Here is a 22,537-nt window from a genome sequence, read left to right on the forward strand (position 1 = left end):
TGGAGAGTGTTGTTCACCTGGTTGGCTGTTGTGAAGGGGTTTCTCTTCACCATGGAAATGATTCTGCGATCATCCACCACTGTTGTCTTCCGTGGACGTCCAGGTCTTTTTGCGTTGCTGAGTTCACCAGTGCTTGCTTTCTTTCTCAGGATGTACCAAACTGGAGATTTTGCCACTCGTAATATTGTAGCAATTTCTCGGATGTTTTTTTCTGTTTTCGCAGCTTAAGGATGGCTTCTTTCACCTGCATGGAGAGCTCCTTTGACCGCATGTTGTCTGTTCACAGCAAAATCTCCCACATGCGAGCACCACACCTCAAATCAACTCCAGGCCTTTTTATCTGCTTAATTGATAAGACATAACGACGGACTTGAACACACCTGCCCATGAAATAGCCTTTGAGTCAATTGTCCAATTACTTTTGAGCCCCTGAAATGAAGGGATTGTGTTACAAAATGCTTTAGTTGCCTCACATTTTTATGCAATCGTTTTGTTCACCCCACTGAATTAAAGCTGAAAGTCTGCACTTCAACTGCATCGGAGTTGTTTCATTTAAAATTCATTGTGGTGATGTACAGAACTAAAATGAGAAAAAAGTTGTCGCTGTCCAAATATTTATTGACCTGACTGTATGAAGTATTTTTTAACTTACAAAGCCTCTTCCCTCCTTTAGGGTCTTTGCAGGCCAAAGGCTGTATGTGAAGTTTGGGGTCAGGCTGCCTGGGGTGAGGTCTATTTTTTCGACCGGCCAGTCAAGGTCCTAGACTGGACTGTGGCTCTTTTGTGGCTTGGTTTGTGTCACTAAGTCGTGACAGAGTGGTCCCTGTCTTGCGCCAAATGCTACCAGAATCAAGTGGGGTGAGTCATGGATGAATGGACATTGTGTGTTCTTCCTAAGTAAGTCGCCCCTCGTCACACCAGCTCACACATATGGCGCCCTTCCAGGATATTTCACAGGTACTGCACCTGAGCGTTGTTTGTACAGGTGAGATGTCCAGAAGTACATGTTTTGTTTGATGTAATGCCAGGCTACGCCGGGCATATTACTGTCATTTCAGTGTATTGTAGTTGGTGCCTTTGGGCTTTGCCTGGATGGATTGTCAGTCTGGCCTGCATTTGTTTCGGCAACTTCGGGCCCTTGAGGTTGATATTTTCCAAATTTGTGACTTTTGACGTGGTAGTTTGTTTTATTTTCTCTATATTTATAAATGTGCCAATGTATAATGTCGGTGTACTTGGTCACACCTGCCAGCTGAATTGGTGGTGTGGATGGCACTTTTATCTTTATGCTTAGCATTACATTAATGAAGCCACTAGAGGGCAGACTCGCAAAATCTGAGGTTCTGTCCCAAACACTGACATTTGCATTTCAATGGTTATTAATAATTATTTATAATCATTATTTATATAATTATCATTATTGTTGCTAGTGTTTTTATCTTTATTATTATTACTTTGTAATGAACGAACAAACATCAATGACTCCTTCCACTTTGCTGAGGTTTCTGCTGCCCTCCTTCTGTTCTGTTGGCACGTAGAGAATGAGTGGCATGGTAATCTGTGGCAAAGGGGGCATCTCTGATGTATTTTGTTGGATTTGTTTTTTTATTTTGTATGTGTAGGAGGAGCCTTGACACACGTGCCGTAGTGTGAACTGCGAGGTGATGGGCCAATCGCAGTGCACTTCGGCCTTCTGGTGGGCCTCCAGCTTCACGGCCCCTCGGCCCCTCCACTTCAATAATGTGACTGAGCGTTCTGAGTCTTTCTTCCTTAGTATGAAAAGGCAATGTGATTAGTGGTGCTGGAACACCTGGGTTCAGCTCTGTTCCCGTTGTGGCCATTAGGGGGTGCTTGTAAATAAAACCAGGAATAACAAAATAAAATTCATAAGGAAGTAGGTAAAATAAGGAGGGTGGAAAACCCCACAAAAAGAGAGGAAACTTAAACCTGGCTGTTCCACTGGGCCTTGCCTGTGCCCTGCTTGGCATACATGGTGCCCACTCCACCCTCCTGCCACTCCTTACGTGCCAGTCTTGGTGTAATGAAAGCTCCTGCCCGACTCTTTCTCCACACTCACTCATCTTTTAAGGCCACTGAAGTCTTCTGAGTTTTTGTTCTGGAAATAACATCCATGGTCAGGAATGGCCTGTGGACCACCTGAGGCTGCCCCTCCTAGAGCTCCCTCTAGTGGTCCTGCATATCCCTGAGGTCCTCAATCACGTTCTTTAGTTAAAAGGCCAGACAGTCCAGTGACTTGTCCTTTGTATCGGTCAATAGGGCCTCCATGCTGCCACCTACTGGCCGGATCTATAAAAGTGAATTTTTAAATGCCTGCCATAATGAGGCCACATAAGTTACCAATGACATACCACAAGGACACCTAATAGCTCTGTACCAAATAGAAATATAATATGGCGTCACCTGTCCAGAATGTCAATTCTGTCACACACACACACACACACACACACACACACACACACACACACACACCTGTTACTGTTTGTGTTGAGTCTGCTTGTACTCCACATGTCCAGCTGGGCTTTTCTTGATGTCCTCTAATTTCCTCCGATAGCCCACAGGAGTGAATGTGAGGTGAACTGGCAGATTATAATAAACGGACCACATGCCCATTCAGAGTCGTTTATCAGTAATTATCTATTATCAAAAAGCAACACACAGTATGGGGGTCACTGTGGTCACCTGCCTGGGGTCACTGACATGCCGCATGCCCCCACTTCCCACAGCCACTCTTACTCAAAGACAAACACACTGAATGTGAGTAGGCAGACATGCGGGATTGTGTCGAGGGGAGAGATGGGCATGGAAGGTGCCCAACAGCACTGTGCGCTCTCTCGAATTCTTAAATGGAAGAAGTGCCACGTCTGTACTACTCAACACAATGACAATGATGACTAGCATGGTGGTGGCAGCAGCACTGGGGCCTGGGAGACCAGTTAGGGTTGAGGGAAAGCTGAACAGAGCAAAGTATCAAAGTACAGAGACATTCAAAATGGAATCCTGCTGCAGAGTGGTCTGCACCTCAGGGTGGGCTTCTAACAAGACACAAAGCAAAGACAACACAGGAAGGGCTTAGATACAACTCTGGGAATGTGTTTGAGTGGCCCAACCAGAGCCTGGACTTCAACCCAATCAGTCATCTTTGGAGGGGCTTGAAAAGAGCAGTGGACTGGGGGTCTTCACCTAACCTGTTAGAACGCAAGAGGATCAGCAGAGAATCTCCAAATGCAGGTGTGTGAAGGTTTGCATGTCAAACCCAAGAAGACCCCTGGCTGGAATCGCTGGCAAAGGGGCTTCAACAAAGTACGAGGTAAAGGGTCTGAACACTTGTGTCAATGGGAGAGTTCAGCCTTTTACTTCAGGAAATCTGCCAAAATTTCTAAAATCCTGTTTTCATATAGTGCCTTACACATCTATCTATCTATCTATCTATCTATCTATCTATCTATCTATATAGTGCCTTACACATCTATCTATCTATCTATCTATTATATAGTGCCTATCTATCTATCTTTTATAGCGCCTTTCATTGCCTCTGATACACTTAAGGTTTCCTTCGTGTCTGTCTTCAGTTTATCCAGTGCCTTTAAGATCCACCTCTCTCTCAGTGATATATACAGTATATATATATATATATATATATATATATATATATATATATATATATATATATATATATATATATATATATATATATATATATAGCGCCTTTTATATCTCCTTGTGTTCCCTTCCCTGAATCCCAAGAAGTTCCGGATGACTCAATGAGACACACAGAGGCTGAAGGGAGTAACAGCATTTATTTCTTTTCCAAAAATGAACTAAAAAATATTTCAGGACCTAATGTTAAAAGTTCAACGGATTTCCATGTCATTCACTTGAAGGGTAATTTCTTTTATTTTCTTTTCTTTTTTTCTTTTCCCTTTTTTTTTTCCTTTTTTTTATTTTTTAAAAAAAGCATTCCAGAAAGAACAATTTGAGATTTGATCTCTTGAGCAGATTCACTTCATTTTCCAACACACATTTACAAAAAGAACAGCGCAGGCAAGGAAAAGACGACACGATATTCGATCATTTTGGACTTCATGTGCAAGATTGAGGGAGCACAGCCGGTCAGGCAGCTCCAAATGAAAACAGCAGAGGAAGGACTGAAGTCTTCATCAAATTTAAAAAGGAATGAAAAGAAAGAACTGTAAAAATTGTGAAAAACATGGCGGGCAACACGCGCACAGGCCCAGAGCAATGAGACCGAGTAGTTAAGAAAAAGCATTTTGTTTTTTGTTTTTTTTAAAAAACCGCATCTAAATCCACGACATTCAGTTATATGGGAGAAATCCTGTAAGGGCCCCGTGAATCACCGTACGATAACCGAACGTGAATTTCTGACCTCGCGGGGGCAAACCCCACGGCCCACACATGCCAAGTCTCGGCTGGAGGTGGACGGGTGGCTCTGCCGCCTCACAAGGTCCATGGCTTGGCTGGCACTCCGTTCCTTCTCCCGTTTTCTAGTCGTAGTCCTTGTGCTGCCGCCATCGTTTTGTCCAGTGGGGTTTCCCAGCCGCTCATTACTTGTGTAAAAACTCCAAACAAATTTTCTGGTTTCGTTGTGGGTGTTAAGCCGCATGACTTTTGCATGTTTTGAAAATTTCATGCTGAAATAGTTTACAGAAAATTGAACAAAACCTTTAACATGCTGATGATTATATTGAGGTAAACAGTAAGAATTGTTTAAAATCGATGGCGTAGTCTTTGTAGCTGGGAAAGCCATCGTGAGGTGGAGCCAAACGTCACTGGCAGTAGCAAAACCAAAACTGAGTGTGGACGTGTTTGAGCTCCACGGATCATCACATCCAAGATGGCCTCCCACAGTCTCATGTCACATGACTCGGCTATTGCTGTGGAGAGATTTCCATCCCTGATTCTTCCAGAGGTTGTCGCTAATTGTTCTGAAAATCTCCCCAAACAGAGTGTCAGGCCGATGTAGTCCCGCGATCTCCGTTATGTCGTTCATTCTTATGGGAGCTCAAGCCACTGGGGTATACGGGAGACATCTCTGGTCAGCATGGCCTAGGAGTATTGGAGGAGATGTGTCCAGACCGATTAAGCTGGCCAGCCTGTTTATGGATCACCGCTGTCACCGAGCTCTGCCGGGTAACTTAGGAGGATCTCTGATATTCCTACAATGGATTCTTCTTAATTGTAGCCACTTGGGTCACTCTGTCTTCACCCCCATCCTCTAGCTGCAGTCGAGCTAATTCTTCACCCCACAGATGCATCTTCTCGTGATTGTTGTGCTGACCAGTCTGGATTATTTTTCCCACTTGTTCCTCCAAGCTGTAGCCGAGTGTGTCCCTCTCTCTTCTCGTCTGACTCCTGGTGTAACTGAGCTGCGTCTTCTCCTTGCAGATGTTTCCACTCGTGATTTGTAGGTGTTGTTGGGGTGACAGGTCTCTCCTTGGAGTACCCAGGATGTGTCCTTAGCATTTTTCCCGTAGCTGTAGCCGAGTGTGTCACTTCCTCTAACGGCTGATCCATGACATTCTTAGCCAGAGCTGAGGTGGCTGGTCTGGTCGACCCAGTGCTGAAACCAAACACCACCAAGGCCAGCCGTGACCATTCTGCAGCGGCGCTAGTCTTGGGACAACAAGAGGAGAGAACGGGGTGGATCAAGAAGAACGTATTTGGTCCTGCAGCTTCTTGCACAGTGATGCGACTGAAGCCGTGTTACCTGCGTGACACGGTCGACCCTTGCAGGATTTCCCCCACATGTGGATTTGTCCAACCTCTCGCAATAATTCCTCCCAGTCTTGAACACACAAACACGCACGCAGCAGTCAGACGATCACTGCTACAGCAGGCTCCAAAAATGCCTCGACACTACGGCTACAGACAAACTACAGGCGTAATCACCAGCCACAGAACTAGCGTCGGCCCCCCTGGCGCCACTGGGACGGTTCGGCGTTACCTAAAGCTCGCATCACACCTACCTGTCCAGAATCGCCGTGGCCAACATATGTCTGACGTGGCCACACTCCTGTGGGACTGCTGGAGAGGTAGATCGAGCGGCCTTAAAGCTCCAATGGAAAAAAATTAAAGAAATAAATCGGCTGAGGGCGTTTTCTATTTGGCAAATATGGCGTAAGACGGTGGCCTCTACTCCTACGTTTTAAAAACTCCACACGCATACAGACACTTTTCACACAAACGGCAAGTTTCCTAATCCTTCTGTTTTTTTTGGAGCCTGCTGCTTCAACACTTTCACTTTTGATATTCATTTATTTTTTTACAGCACCTTTCAGTACTCAGTACTTTGTGCAAAATGTAAAAAAAAGAACCAAAAACAAACGTATCGATACAAACTATAAATATTTATATATGTAGATAGATTTTTCATCAGCTCAGAGAAAGGGCAGCGGGATGGGGGAAGCACCAGAGTTACGGATGTGTAATACAGCGACATGTCTCCAGCATGATCTCAAAGCGGCAGTGGGTCTTATTGACAGGAAAGAGCAAACTGATTGGACAAAATGAAATGAGCTCCTCTGTGTGGCCTGTTGCGTCCTGAAGGGGGCACTATGACCATGGCAGTGCTGAAAACGGAAAGAGGTCAGTCCCAGGGGGACATTAATCCGCTGAGGGGAAAAAAATTATGTGACTCAGGGAAGCAAAGTTCTGGCTTGCTTTGGACAGGACTGGTGCAGCCGTTTCCTCTGGAGGAGGATCCCTGTCTATTCCCTGGCAGTTCATTTTACCAAATCTGGTAACCTATACCGGTGACCTTTTTTCAGTGGCAGATCCCTTACAATTCGTTCCACGTGATCAGTACTACCCTCACCATACAATTCCGACTCGCTCCACGGAAACAGTGCTACCCTGACCTTCTGATGGCAACTCACGCTACGCAGTCTCTTCTACCACTGACTGGTGACTCATACCGTGTGATCAATGCAGTCCTCATTGTTTGATTCTACGTGATCAGTGCCCCCCCCCATCACTGAGCAGTGACTCGTTCCATTGAAATAATCCTATCTTTGTCATTTGATAGAGGCTCCTGCCATATGGTCAGGACCACCATCAAATGGTAACTTGTTCTATGCGAGCTTCTTTGAGTAACATCTCATTCCACTCAAGTAGTCCTACTCTCGCCATTCAGAGGAGACTCGTTCCATGAGCCACCTTGAGTCCCAACACAGGGACACAGTAGGGTGAATTTTGCACAAATGCTTGGAAGTTTTTCTTTACACCGAGAACCACAGACACTTGAAATAAGCGACTAAGCAAGAGTGGCAGACAGTAGGACTTTAGGGACCTTCAAAAGTCAACTTGATGTTATTTTAGAAGAATTAAGTGGATAGGACTGGCGACTTTTGTTGGGCTAAAAGGCCTGTTCTTGTCCAGATTGCTGTAATGTGATTAGTGCTACCCTCATCGCCTTCTGGAGTGCTACTCTCTTATTGAACAGTGACTCAATCCAATGATTTGAATCATTTGGTGGTGGCACTGTCATGTGCTCCATACTTATGTCGATATTTGAAGGTGATTCATTCCACATGATCAATGCTACCCTCGTCGTTTGATAGCCACTCACTCTACATATATGATCAGTTACCCTCTTCACTGATGACACATCCCCTACCTTCAGTATTAAATGGCAACTCATTCCACGTGATCAATGCTACCCTCATCCTGCTGTACATTCCACAGGAACGGTGCTACCGTCAACATTTGATGCTGTCTCCTTTCACGTCATCGATGCTACTCTGATCGTTTGATAACATCTCATTCTACATGATCAGTGTTACCCTTTTTACCGAATAGTAACTCGTTCCATTCCCACAATCCTACCTTCAATACCTGATGGTGGCTCATTCCAGGTGATCAGTGCTACCCTCATCATTCAATACCAATACGTTCTACAGGAAGAGTGCAACTCCCATCTCTTGATAATAACTCACTCTACGTGATCAGTGCTACTGTCGACACTCGGTGGGGAGTTACTCTACATCAGCGGTTCCCAAACTGTGGTACGCGGAGCCTTTTCAGGTGGTACGCATCGTGGTATCTGTGCAATACCCTTTATGACAAGCCTGTTGTGAGCAAAAACCATTGAAACTGTTTAAATACAATAATACGTGGATTCCCAAATTTTGTGTGGTGTGAAATTTCGTCATCTGAATAAATAAAACGTATTATTCGAATCAGTATTTAGTTCATTTAACGCTACCATAATTCCGTTTCGCGGAGGTCAACTTCTACTTCTTCACTGTTTGAGCTTTTGGTCACTAGATGAAAGCACAACGCCGACACTATTTAGACTTCGGTAACTCTGCCTCACAGAAACCGCTCGCGTTTGTTGTTATACATGCACTGCCGCTGTATCGCATCATAGTCACTAGATCTCAGCACAAAGCCGATACCATTTCGTCTTCGGTAACTGCGTCACATACAGGCCGAAGGTAGGATTTCGTTTCGGGGTGGAATTTATCAATTTATGTACATGCACAAAATTTTTCATTAATTTTATGCATAATTTCTTCCAATACTCTAACTTTTATTCGGATTTCGGGGCGGTTTAGATCCGAACTCCCCCCCTTACAGCTCTCCCTCCCTTTCAACAAGGTGCGGGTGGTACGCAATGCAACTCGCTTAACCTCGGGTGGTACTTGACGTCCAAAAGTTTGGGAGCCCCTGCTCTACATGGTCAGTACTAGCATTGACATTTGATGGTGACTCATTCCATGTTATCGACGCTACCTTCATCTTTTGATAGCAACTCTTTCTACGTGATCAATGTTATCCCCTTTATTGAATACTGACTTGTTCCACTGACACAACCCTACCCTTGTGTTTCGATGGTGACTCAATCCTCGTGAGCGCTGCCACCCCCCTCATCATTAAAGAGCAACACATTCTACGGGAACCATGTTGCCTTCTTTATTGAATAATGACTCACTCCATTGATATAGTCCTACCCTCACCTTTAAATGGTGTCTCATTCTATGGGGTCAATGCTATCCTCACCAATTCATCGCACTAGACCAGTATTACCCTCATCTTCTGATAGCAATTCTTTATATGGGAACAGTGCAACCCATTCGTTCCACTAAAGAAGTCCTACCCTCACACTTCAATGGTCCCTCATTTCATGTGATCAGTGCTACTCTCATCATTCAATAGTGATTTGTTCCATGGAAAAGGTCCCACCATTCGATAGTGACTCATTTGTGATAGTGATGGTTTGATAGCGACTCATTCCATATGATCAGTACCACCATCCACAGTGTTGGGACAATCTACAGGAACAGGACTACACTTGTGCTCTGATAAGAACACATTATATGGAAACAGGGCTGCCCTCTTCACTGACTAGTAGTGACTAGTGTTCTGTTGAAACAGTTGTGCTCTCATCTTTCAGTGGGGACTCATTTCACCTATTGGTGCTAACGTCCGCTTTCACCGGTGACCAATTTCACGTCTTTGATACTTTGATATTACTCCATTTGATTGGATCAGTCCTATTCTCATCATTTAATGGCGACTCATGAGGTTTGGCTCCCTGAAAGCTAATGAGTCTCCGGCAGGATGTCTGATCACAACTCACAGGCTTTCCCACAGTTAAGCTCCTTGCAGTAGACTAGGACTTGCACAAATTGTGGATTGATGGGGTACTGGGTGACTGAGAATTCATGGCACCCTGCACTTCATGTTGTTGGACTTATACTAGGGTGACCTTAAAAAGGCGAGGGTAAGCACGGCCAGTCTGAATCCTTCTCTAGGTTCAGATTTGATTTCCGGTGAGGGGGCTCTCTGCAGATCTTTGTTTTGTGGATATGCACCCCTATCCAAAGTTGTGCCCATTTCCACTGAATTTTGCTGTAAATACACCAAGGATAAAGTTAGAGAAAATGCAAAGCACTCTCAAGCCCTCATAAGAGCAATCAGCCTTCACAGATGCGGTAACTTCCTGTCGGGCATCCCTAGGAGCTACCATGACAAGACAGACTGGTATCACTGGTGAACTCCGCAAAAATACACAGCCTGTTTCTTCTTATTGCAACAGGGCGACATATCTCATATTGAGAAAGGATTTTCAAGCGTCAACTGCCACCCACTCCTCAATTGTTTGATTATTTTTCGGGTCTTGCTTCTATTTCTATTTTTCTCTACAACAGTTTAATCGGTGTAGAACTTTCTTGTTAAAACCTTTGCAAGTCTTCCTGTCCCAACTGTGTGTGCTGGCTTGTGATTGGCTATTCATGGTCCCGTCCATCAATTTGGCCCCAAGAACACAGAGCTTTAATTGGCTATAATTTTCACTCTTGTCACAAGTTGTATCATTTGTTGCCAGGCAACACCTCATGGGCCTTAGGTGTGCCATCAGCCCTTTACCTCAATGAGTGAATAGTTATGGCTGGGCTTACACCGTGTGATGTTTAGAAATTGTGATCAAGTGACTGCTCATGCAGAAAAACTTTACAGACACGCTTGGGCTGAATGACACAAGACAGCGCTCTTTATACAATATTGCCCCCGGAATCCGAATGCCCCAGAACTCGAACAACTTGGAATCCAATTGAAGCAAATTTTGCCCCGGAATCCAAATACCACTTTGGAATCCAAACGCCCAGCACGTTGTTCGTGTTTGTTTGTGCGCACGTTTCCCCAGCGCTTGGGCCACCCATGCGTTTTGATGTTCAGTTCGTTGTCGGAAGCTGTAGTGAAAGCATCTCGTGCGATTTTCGCTGCTAATTTTATGCTTTTGTGCCTGTTTTGTGTTATTTTTGTATATAATAACAACTTTTTGTATTCGCCACGGGTCTTAAAAAGTGTCGTGAGGAAAATAAGAGTAAGAGCTGCAACTGACGTTAAGAAAGATCGTATCGCTAAGCATGACAGCGGTACACGTGTGGCTGATCTCGCTACGATGCTCGGGATGCCTAAATCGACTGTTTGTACAATTTTGAAAAATAAAGAAGCTATCAATGCAGCTGATGTGGCGAAAGGGAAAACGACACTGACGTCTAGGAGATCGAAAAGTATGGAAGAGATGGAAAAACTCCTCTTAGTTTGGATTAATGAAAAACAGGTTTTTCTATTTTTAATTTTCTTAATTTACATTTTAATTCAAATATTATTATTATTTGTTAATATTGTACCTTAAAATCCAATGTATTTACTGTTAAAATCATTTTGAAAATTCAAGTTCGTGGGACCCAGGAACGGATTAATCCAGATTCTATTATTTTAAAGGGGAAAAATCGTCTTGGAGCTCAAACGGGGTTCTGGAATGGATGAAGGTCGGATTCCAAGGTATCACTGTATGTCTATATGGCCCTGACGGAGAGTTTGACCCTTTGAGATTTTGCACTTAAAGCTTTGCCCATTCAATATGGCCACAGACGTCTCCGAATGCCAACAAAGGAAAGAGCTGCATTGCTGACTCCTGCTGTACTGTGCTCTGAAACTTAAAGAAGGGGGAACTGGGCACGCGGATGGCTGGCAAGGCACGGACGATACGATCTATCTGAGCGAAGTGGAGGGAATTTATTTAATTTACAGTTGGTGTGTGCTTATCTCGGGATCTTCCAACAAGCGTTTCCCAAGAAATGTTTTATCATTGGCCATTTAGTGGAATATGTGCTGCCACGCGATAGTTAACGTTTTGAGGTCACAAAGGTGAAAGAGAGTTTGATAACGGCAATGGACAATGTGCAATGTCCTGCCATGATACGTCATTTAGACAGTTTTGCTGCCAGAGCTCGGTACACCAGGCCGCCATGTTTGCTGTCCACACAGCACGTGTTCCTCCTGCCATGCCTGTTGTTCTTATTCTTGCCACACGCACAATTCGCTGCAGTCGCTACACAGTGAACTTTAAGAAATGTCAAGGTGAGACGACTCGCACTACAAGACAGCGGACTGAACTTTCTAACATGGCAGAAATTCTCTCGATTATTCAACAACCCAATCATAAGATGCAATCAGGAGTCACGTCTCCTTTCATACCACATGTAAAACATCGGCCGAGAAAGCCGAAATTTGGGCTGACTCAGAAAGCCAATCGTGACTGGAAATTGGGCTTAAGCCAGCTGTGTTCACGCTGGCCCCCTTGCACAGACTTTGTACTCTTCTTCTTCGTCAAGTTCCTCCTCTGCTCTCCGTTTCTCGTGCTCGCGCTCCGATTGTTTTATGACAATTCTTTGCTTTTTAGGTTACAGCTACATCTTGGCTTCCTTTCTGTTTGCTCTTCTCCTATCACTTTGGTTGTCTGATAGGCCCAAAGAACTGTAACGCAATGAAGGCCAGAAGGCAGCAGCCTGGCATAACGTACAGTGACAGAGATGAGTATTCAACACATCGACATTTTTCTCATTAAATATACATCCAGACATTGTTACAAAATCAATAGAATGACGAAGGCAAAGATCTTGTAACAATCCAATCGATAAAATGATAACGTGCAGTAAGGTGGAATGAAAGTAAAGTGTCGATCACGCTAACTGAAATTAGCGAAGAAACCTTCGTTTGCAATAAGAGCTTCAAATGGAAGGACGGAGTCTCTCACAGCGTTTGTCTCATTCTTCTACACAGACGGGGACTGCTGGTGAATCCTGATCTTCAGTTCCTTCCTCAAATGTTCTCATAGGTGTACGTCTGCTGATTGACCGGACCGCTCCGACAGCTTTGTCTTCTTCCTCACGAACCACTCGAGCGCCCCCTTTGCAGCCTTTTTAGGATCATTGTCCTGCACGTCTCATCCTCATCATCTGGGTGGATGGCAACAGATTCTTCTCTTGAATCTCTCCATTCATCGTTCCTGTGATAAATTGAAATCCTTTGTCACCGTGAGACGAGAAACAGCCCCATACCTGGATGCTTCACAGCAGATGTGGTATTTTTAGGGTCACAGGCAGAGCCATGTCTTCTTCAAACATGGTGTGTTACATTGCTGCCAAAACGTTTGATTTTTGTTCTGTCTGGCCGCACTAAATTCTCTCCGTGTTCTGCAGTCTTCTCCAAATGCTGCGTAGCAAACTACACGCGAGCGTCGACATGTCTTTTCTTCAGTAATGGAGTCTTCTGGGGTGATTGTGCATGCAGACCATGATGGTGGAGAGCAATGTCAATAGTCTTCTTTGTGATGGCTGTACCTGTTGCTTCCAGGCCACCCTGGGGCTCCTTCTGAGTGGTCCGTGGCTCTTGGGCTACTATTCTGACTAATTGTCTGACTAGCTGGTTGGAAATATTGCAAGGAGCTCCTGTGCATGGCCAGTTGATGGTGGAGTGAGTGATGTGCGGCCCCAGGAGTGCCTATAGGAACATTAAAAGGAGTTAAGAATTCTGTCGGTGACCAGTGCCATTGCCAGGTTACTCAACAACCTTGTTGTGAAGGTCCTGGGAGAGCTCTTAGCCTCGACCCATCATGAGATGTTTCTTGCTGGAACGCTTGGTAACAAATGATTAATTAACTTGTGAGTATCCCTTTGCCAAAGAGTGGAAGTTCTGACTGACCCATCACAGATAGGAGAACACGTCGGTGGAATCGGCTGCTTCTTCCTGTGTCATTCCACTTTCCTGTACATAACTTCTTTATGGATCACAATGTTACGATTTCTCTGGCTGTGTCATTTTACCGAGTTGTTTCCAATGTCTGGACTAAATTTCATGGCATAGCTGCTTTGGAAAATACGCAAAATGTCGATGTGTAGAATATTTATTTCTCCCGCTGTAAAATGTCTCTCCAGGGGTTCTAAGGTTTGCGTGTACGTGTGTGTGTGTCTTGAATGTCATTTGACTCTGAGCACATGACAGTAGCCTTGGCACAGCAGGGCAACTCTGCCCCCTCTGTAGGCAGCACAAGCCTTCACATTCTATGTGTAGACCCCCATCGCAGGCTTCAGTGTGGCGTTGCAAGTGATTGGGCAAGGCAGCAGGCACACTTATGACAGATGAGTTGGCGCATGGGACGATGACTCTGCCACCACAGTAAGGAGAGAGAAACGCCGGACAAGGCAGGGGGCTAAGGAAGGAGTTCACCGGCTCTGGCTTTATGGGAAGGCTTCTTACGATCTCAGACATCATGAAACAAGGTGTGTGTCTTTCCTTCACAGCCCCAAAGGGTAACTAGTGCTCAAGAGAGGTGACAAAGGGGACCACGTACTGCCAGCAGTGACTACAGTCACCCCTCGCCAGGTAAGTCACGGCGGCCACTCTTGCACAAGGTGCCGCACACTCACTGTGTTATAATGTACTTATTTGTTCTCTTGTTTTTATTTCACTCATTACGTATTTATTAATGAGGCCATGAAAGCTTAGAGCATCAGTGCTTTTTCTTTAGACGTCGCCACATACACACGGAAATTGCTAAAAGAAATAGGAAAGCAAACGCCTAGAAGTAAATGACTGCAAACTGTGTGCTTTCTCTTTCTTTTTTGTAAATGACACGCTGCCTGTCAGCCTCAGGCTCCTCCCACATCGGTGGTGCAGGGGCGGGGCTACACTGGGGCGGGGTCATGTCCTGGGCTTCCTAGTTTTACTACACAGCTTGACTTTCACATTGATTTTCATTACTTCATAAAAACAGCAATTTTTATAAAGCTGCTGTTTTTAAATTGATTTTTTTATTAATTGTGATCACAGTGAGCCTCACATGTGGATGTTTGCAGGTTTCCTCCATGCTTGGCTCAGGTCTTGACGGACGGACTGTTGGACTAAGCTGAGGGAGCAGGGGAAGTGGTGCAATGGTCCCTGTTCCTCATATTTTTACAGCAATCTTAAATTTATTGAATTGAACAATTAATTAAAACTGAGCTTTGTGATTGGCAGGATCCTCAGGGTGAAATCTAAACACATGAACTCCCCTCCCACCCTGTGCTTCATGTGCCAAGCAGTGGTGGGCAGCCAGTTGCATTCCTGCCATCTCTTATGAGCCGGGCTCTGGGCATGTGGCACAATACCGGACCTGGGGCTCCAGCTGGCAGTTCTGGACGTTTGAGGTTATGAACCTCAACCCCCTTCCCCTTAGAGGCCTGTGGGGCTTCGTTCCATTTTAAAGCTTGGAATGAAGAACTGTGGACCACTCATGGACCGGGGGTACAGCCTGACCTCCTGAGTGGTGGCACAGTCACAAGTCCACCATCATCTGCTGCCTCAGGGGTCACCCCACCCCTGTAAAGCCCTCCTTCCTGTGGGCTGTTGAAGGCAGCAGCTGTCTGTAGTGTTTGTCACTTTATTTTGTATTTTTTTTCTTAAATATATTTCATCTGTATGCGCAATATTACTTCCTGCTCAGTGTGCTGTTCTGTATAGTAAGCTAAGGATTTGGTAAGAGACTCTGATGTATCGTATTTATTATATTTAATTCACCGCATACCTGTGGAGCATAGCGAGTGAGGATTTATTGTAGTGTATTTTGATATTTACATTTTATTTTACTTTATATGCTGATTTGAATATTTGCTGTCCGTGTTACTTGTGCCTTTGTTTATCCGTGCAGTTGTAGCCTCAGTCATTTCCTTTGGGATTAATAAAGTATTCTGATTCATTTTATTTTACTGGTCACTTTGTGCGCTTGCTTGCTCAACCCTAACCTTATGAAAGGCTGATTGATTAACATACCGATGTGCTGTAAAGTGGCAGGATGACTGTGCAACATACTGTACGTCATTGTTACAGAAAAACAAATCAGGAGTGCAGCGCACAAGTTACCGAAACCATCACAGGGTCACAGACGTACATACGGGGGTCAACAAAGGTTCCAAAATGTGTCACCGTTAGTGACCATGATTGACTCCAGCTGGTAGCTTCTCTGTGTTGCCCGTTTGATGGCACCCATTGGATTGACCAACACTCATTACAATGGGAAAGTCAAAGGAGCTCAGTGCAGACTTGAGAAAGAGGACAGCAGATTTACACAAGTCAGTAAAGGTCCTCTGAGGTCTCCTGGAGCCACTTCTAAACAGCTTCAGATTCCAAGATCATCAGATCAAGCAACACGTTGTGGCACCCTTACCCAGCTGGGACGCCCTTGTAACGGCAGGACTGGGGGAGACAGCATGCATTGGACATTATCTCCCCCGGAATCAATAGATGGTAGCCCCCTTGGGTTGCTGCAGCACTCTGGATTCCCACACGGCTTGCTGGGACCAGAGGGTTTGTGGACTCAGCCCTGTTGGGTTCTGGGGATGCCCTACTTTGCTGGGTTCCCACCTCACTCAGAAGTTCTTCTGGACTATGCTAACGGGCCACCAGAAGTACTCCCAGGTGTCACATAAAAGAAGCCCACTGCTGCGGTTCCAGGAGGTGGAGTTGGTGGGGAGAAGAGAACGCTTGCTGGGAGAAGTGGAGGCAGAGAGAGGTGCTGAAGTGAAAGACAAAAAGAGATGATGTGCTGTGCGCTTTGACTGTACTGTGCTTTGGTGGTGGGAAACAATTAGGGAAGAGTTTCCCACAGCAAAATAAAAAGCCTTTGTTTGCAGAGACTTGCCTGCGTCTGTCTGTGTCGAGACCACAAAGTTATTTGTAGGGGCAATCACTCTGCCAAGGTCTGGAAGAAGAAAATGATGGCCAGATGGTCAAATGCAATTCAAGAACCACCAAGAAACGTGTGTGCCATGAACTGGCAGCTGCAGGTACATAAGTGACACCAGGGCTGGCTCTAGGCATAGGCTGAGTAGGAACCAGCCTAGGTGTGCCATAGCCATGGAGGCGTCAAAAAGACTGCGATGGCACCAATTTCCCCTTGGGATTAATAAAGTATCTATCTATCTATCTATCTATCTATCTATCTATCTATCTATCTATCTATCTATCTATCTATCTATCTATCTATCTATGTCTAAGGAACACCACCCCCATGCCAATTTCATATGCGACCGTGAGGGCATCGATCTTCAAAGAGCAAATGTCGATTTCATATCGAGTTGTGAGGGCGCTGATTTGTAAAAAATGACCAAGACCTGATTCCATGTGCGATCACAGGGCGCATCTCCAAGGGGTAACCGTTCATTGATTTCATATGTGATTGTGCGTGAGGGTGCAGATTTTCAAGGGGTAACCGTTTATCGGTTTCATATTCGATTGTGAGGGTGCCGATCACCAATGGGGGTCCTACCCTTTGTCGATTTCTGTTACAGAGTTAAACGCAGATCTTAAAGAAGAGTTCTAATTTGGATGTCTCTTTGAAACGCTTGTAGCCGAGTCTGCGTAGGGGTGTAAAAGCTGGCCCAGAGTGTCACTGTCCACTAGTTTTACATCACTGTGGGCCGAGAAGCTCCATTCCAAGAAAGAAGCTCCTACTCCATAATCAACACCTTCAGGTAAAGGAAAAGCCTTCTGGAGGAGAGGTTTAAGTTCAGCTGAGATGAAGATTGTGTTGTTTGGCCACAGTGAGCAGAGGTATATTTGGAGGATTAAAGGTGACGCATTCAACCCCAAAAACACTGTGTCAGCTGCTAAGCATGGTGGTGGTACGATCATGCCCTGGATCTGCCTTGCTGCTATTGGAGCTTGGGTATGGCACAATGTGGATGGAATAATGAAGAAGGTGGATTAGCATAAAATTCATCAGCAAAACCTCAGATTAGCTAGAAGGTTGAAACTTGGACACAACTGGGCGTTCCAACAGGTCAATGACCCTAAACACACATCAAAGCCATTTTGAGGTGGATAAAGCAGGCTAACATGAAGCATTTGGAATGGCCTTCTCAAAGTCCTGACCTCAACCCTTCTGAAATAATGTGGACTCTGCTTACAAGTCAGGTCCAAGCCAGGAAACCATCAAATTTGGTTTCCTCCAAGAACGGTGGCCAAAAACCCAACTAGGAATCTGCCAGAAGCTTGTTGATGGCTGCCAGAAGCATCGGATTGAAGTGAAATGTGCTACGGGACAATTACCAGACAATAGGTGTGTTGTATGACTTTGGCCCGGTGTTGGATTCAGAAAGCCCACAATAAATGAAAACTTGTGTGATTAAACTACTGGACTTTTTTCATAATAAAGATGTATATTGTACAATCATCCTGCCACAGAAGAAGAACAGCTGTAGAAAAAATTGAAGACCCAGTACTGCCCTGGCGTACAAGTGCATTATATTGATGGATACTTTTCACCACAACTGAGTTTGTGAACTCTGTCCCTCTTGGAGGGTCATGGCCCACTCATGGCCAGGGTTCGAGACTTATGACTTCCCCAGTTGCACTGTGGGTCACCAATGATGAAGTGAACAAGCTTTTTAAAGTTGTGCAGTTACTCTTGTAGAGAGCCCAATCCAAATGTGTTCCAGAAGTAGAAGCTAATCTTCAACTTGGTGTTATTTTGGGCAAATAGGATGGATAAGCTGGGTGGACCACTGACTGGTGACACAACTTGCTAAGGGGTTACCCAAATGAATTACTTGGGGAAAACTGAACAATATTCTTAATTTATCAATAATCTTAACTTAGAAGACAACTTAGCACCTTTTAATACTGAACTGTTTTTACCCCACAGAGGTTTTCTGTTATCCTCTCCCCTGAATGTCAGTTTTTGGCTATATGAAGAAAAAAGAAAAAACGGATCCCATTTTGGGCTGGAAAGCCTGCTATTTGAGTTTGGGGCTAGGCTGCCTGGGGTGAGACCCTGGCCTAGTGCAGTCAGCTGCGGCTTTTCATTTCTTTTTGCTTTGTTACTGTTTTGTTGTTGCTGAAACACAACATCCTGTACAGCAGCTGGGCACTTATTTTTGCAAGCAGATCACTGGTAGGTGATGCAGCCCACTTAGGGTCACCCAGTGAGTCAGTGGGGGCAAACAGAACATTTAATTTATGTATTAAATATGATTCAATCGTTAGATACCTTAGTGTATTAAATCACTGAACATTATATGAAGATGCTTCAGAAGAGCAGGACATTTGTTTCCATACTGTTGCAAGTGGACCACCAGCAGGTAAAGTGGCTCCTTTATGGTCACCCAAGTGGGGAATTTACAGTTTTCCTATTTTATTAATATTCCTAAATTAGAGGGCATTTTAATACTGAACTGTCACAGGTAAAATGTAGCTATTTTAAATATTTTAACAAATGGACCACTGGGGGTCAGCAAGTGGGTCAGTGGGGGGAATTTGTACAATATTGTTGCCCACCTTAGTGGGACCTCTGCTTTATAACAGCAGGATACTTGTTTCTGTATTTTAGAAAGCAGACCACAGGCAGGCAATGCGGCTCGCTTAGAATCTCTCAAGTGGGTCACCAGGGTGAAACTGAACAATGGCCTTAATTTGTTATTAATATGAAGCTAGAAGACTCGTTGGTGCCTGTTAACACTAAACTCTGTGCCCAAGGGCTTCACAGGTTCAGCAGAGCCATCTCCATATTTTTATAAGCGGGCCACTTACAGGTGAGCTGAGCTCCTGTTTATAGCCCACCCCATCCCAAAGTACCATCCAGGCTCAGAATTCCTGTGCCCATAGTTTCCAAGTGCCCCGGTCCGTCTCATACAGAAGCTCAGCGGGTGCCCCATTCCTGACGGGTAACTTTACAGGTCAGCAGCTGCACATTTGCCAGATAAACAAAGTAATCACAATGCAGGCGTCAATCAGACGGAGGTTTCAAAATTCCTAGTTACTATTCAGGTGGAGGTGGGAGGCTTGGATCAATTTGAGCAAAAAATAAATAAATAAATAAAACAATAGGAAGGTAAGAGCCGGCCTATCGAGGGCACCGGTGTGCTCAAAATGTTGAAAATAAAATGACAATAAAGCTTTACAGAGCAGTTCAGCACCGACAAGGCCCCCTTGCCTTACTCCCATTGTCGGACTCCCCCCGTTGTTCACCTCATTTTGCCGTCTACGCCAGAATGTCTGCTTGCCAGCTCGATTGCCAGTGTGAAGGTCACAAGACAACATATCAGGAAACAAATCCAAATGATAATTAATAAAACAAAACAAAACATTTTATGACCACCATGATGAGAATTTCAAGATCAGACCACTGGAAACGTCCAGAAGGACAGAGGTGCAAACTAAGCTAGAGCCACATTACCCCAAACCCCTGCCTCATTCTCTCAGAACGGTACTGCATGTTATCGAGATAAGAAACACGGGGGAAACTGAAAGGTCGTTCAGCTGTGCTTGGGTCGTTTTCTTTGAGGTTGTGAACCGCGTAAGGAGCGCAGTCCGGCTGTACGGACCTTTAGTTAAGCGCGTGCCCGTCACTCCTTCTCATTTCAGTAAAACTGTCAATTACCAGGTTGAGTAATCATTAAGAAAGGCGCCACATGATGACTGGCAGCAATCGCACGGCATGTTCACATATGGCAGGTTAGCACGAGTCTAGCTGATCCTTTACTGGATCTGTCAAAACTACACCTCCTTCCTTATGATGTCTGCTAAGAAAACGTCACAGGCACAGCTGGAGGCGCTCTGTCGCGTTCCCTAAATCTACATTTATTAGCTAATAGTTAAGTATCAGTAAATATTCAAAAAATGTTTCTTTTTCTCTATTTTTTTTTTAAATTAATAAATATTAGTTGCTTTAACAATAGGTAGGGGGCGATGGGGAGCAGTTCTTATGGCAGCACAAAAAAGTAAACCAAAAGTCATTCATTCAAAAAAATCAGTTAAATAAAAGAAAAATCCAAGCAAACTGGTAAAATAAATAAACCAGCAGTAAGACCCAGCAGAGCCAGCAGGGAAAAACTCCGTTCCCAAGCCCGCCGTTTGCCAAGAGCGGACCCTCTGTGGAGGCTTAGGTAAGCGTGATGTAGGCCGAGGCCTTCTCCTTCAGCTGACGCAGACACAGATGGCAGCTCCAGCTTCCTGCAAACCAAAAGACCAAAAACAAAAAATTATCAAAGAGTCGACATGTATTGGTAGAAAGTCACAAGAAAGGAGCAGAGCGGGGCTCTACTTAAATTTCCATATCACAGTGTTATGGTTGTTCACGTACTTCTGCTGCAAACAAACCAGTTCAGGAAAAATTGACACCCAAGTTAATTGGCTGGTAGTCAGCATGTTGACCCTTAAACCCTCACATCATAACAAAAGGACGTTAGGAGAATCCATACTGATGTCTAACATTTGGGAAGATATGCTAGGCACCTCATGTTATATGGGCCTATGGAGCCAGACATCTCTAACAACAACTTCTCATATATAGTCGTTTTTTAACTTGCTTGGCCCAAGTCAGGATTACATGTTAGTTTTATAGATATACCTTACTAGCAAAATACCTGCGCTTCGCAGCGGAGAAGAAGTGTGTTAAAGAAGTTATGAAAAAGAAAAGGAAACATTTTAAAAATAACGTAACATTTGCTTTCTATTCGTTTGCATAAGCACAGTCCTTCACCAGCAATTATTTAATGTTAGCTCAGACCCGGCACTTAAAAGTTTCTCTCGCACTTTTGCTGAGTTTGTGCCAAACACTAGTCTATCTCTGACCATCTCATCTTCGTTTGCATAAGCACAGTCCTTCACCAGAAATTTTAACTCCGTTATAAAGTGATGAAAAGTCTCGTTTATACCCTGGGTCCTCTCAGTAAACTTGTATCTCGCGAATATCGTATTCGTCGTAGGCATGACAAACGCCAGCGGCAGCGTGTCTATGAACTTAATTTAAAGTTAAGCTTTACACCTTGCTTTTCTATTCGTTTGCATAAGCACAGTCCTTAACCCGCAAGTTTAACTCTGTTACAAAGTAATCCAAAGTCTCGTTTATACCTCATGTCTTCTCATCAAACTTGTATCTCGCGAATATCGTATTCGTCGTAGGCATGACAAACGTCAGCGGCAGCGTGTCTATAAACTTGATTTAAACTTACGGTTTACACCATGCTTTGTTTCCGCAGTAGCTGCACTTTTGAATATGCTGGTATGCGTCACTCGCTTCATATTCTTTTGCTGCCTTCTCAATTGTGTAATGCGTTTTATGTTCAGCGCTCTTTGGAGCTCTTCCTTATTCTCTACGTACTGCATTCACAGTCAATTCACGTGAGCTGCTCTCTTGTGTGATCTTGCGATGTCCACGGCTTAATTTAATGTTAGCTAAGACCTGGCACTTAAAAGTTTCTGTCGCACTTTCGCTGAGTTTGTGCCAAACACTAGTCTATCCCTGACCATCTCATCTTCGTTTGCATAAGCACAGTCCTTCACCAGCAATTTTAACTATGTTATAAAGTGATGAAAAGTCTCGTTTATACCCTGCGTCCTCTCAGTAAACTTGTATCTCGCAAATATCGAATTCGTCGTAGGCATGACAAACGCCAGCGGCAGCGTGTCTATGAACTTAATTTAAAGTTAAGCTTTACACCTTGCTTTTCTATTCGTTTGCATAAGCACAGTCCTTAACCCGCAAGTTTAACTCTGTTACAAAGTAATCCAAAGTCTCGTTTATACCTCATGTCTTCTCATCAAACTTGTATCTCGCGAATATCGTATTCGTCGTAGGCATGACAAACGTCAGCGGCAGCATGTCTATAAACTTAATTTAAACTTACGGTTTACACCGTGTGCTTTGTTTCCGCAGTAGCTGCACTTTTGAATA

General features: G+C 44.4%; 1 protein-coding gene across 3 annotated transcripts in view; it reads right to left on the reverse strand.

Annotated features, from left to right (window-relative positions):
- Positions 1–15,052: 15,052 nt before the first annotated feature.
- dpf1 (D4, zinc and double PHD fingers family 1) overlaps positions 15,053–22,537 on the reverse strand; it is a 358,128-nt gene continuing 350,643 nt past the window's right edge. For all 3 annotated transcript variants that reach the window (XM_039768120.1, XM_039768121.1, XM_039768118.1), the window contains one exon: positions 15,053–20,814. In XM_039768120.1, the coding sequence (XP_039624054.1) occupies positions 20,744–20,814 (71 nt within the window). In that variant the 3' untranslated portion in view covers positions 15,053–20,743. The remainder of the gene's footprint in view (positions 20,815–22,537) is intronic.

Source organism: Polypterus senegalus, chromosome 11 (genome assembly GCF_016835505.1).
Source record: "Polypterus senegalus isolate Bchr_013 chromosome 11, ASM1683550v1, whole genome shotgun sequence".
In the NCBI taxonomy this organism is placed as follows: Eukaryota; Metazoa; Chordata; class Cladistia; order Polypteriformes; family Polypteridae; genus Polypterus; species Polypterus senegalus.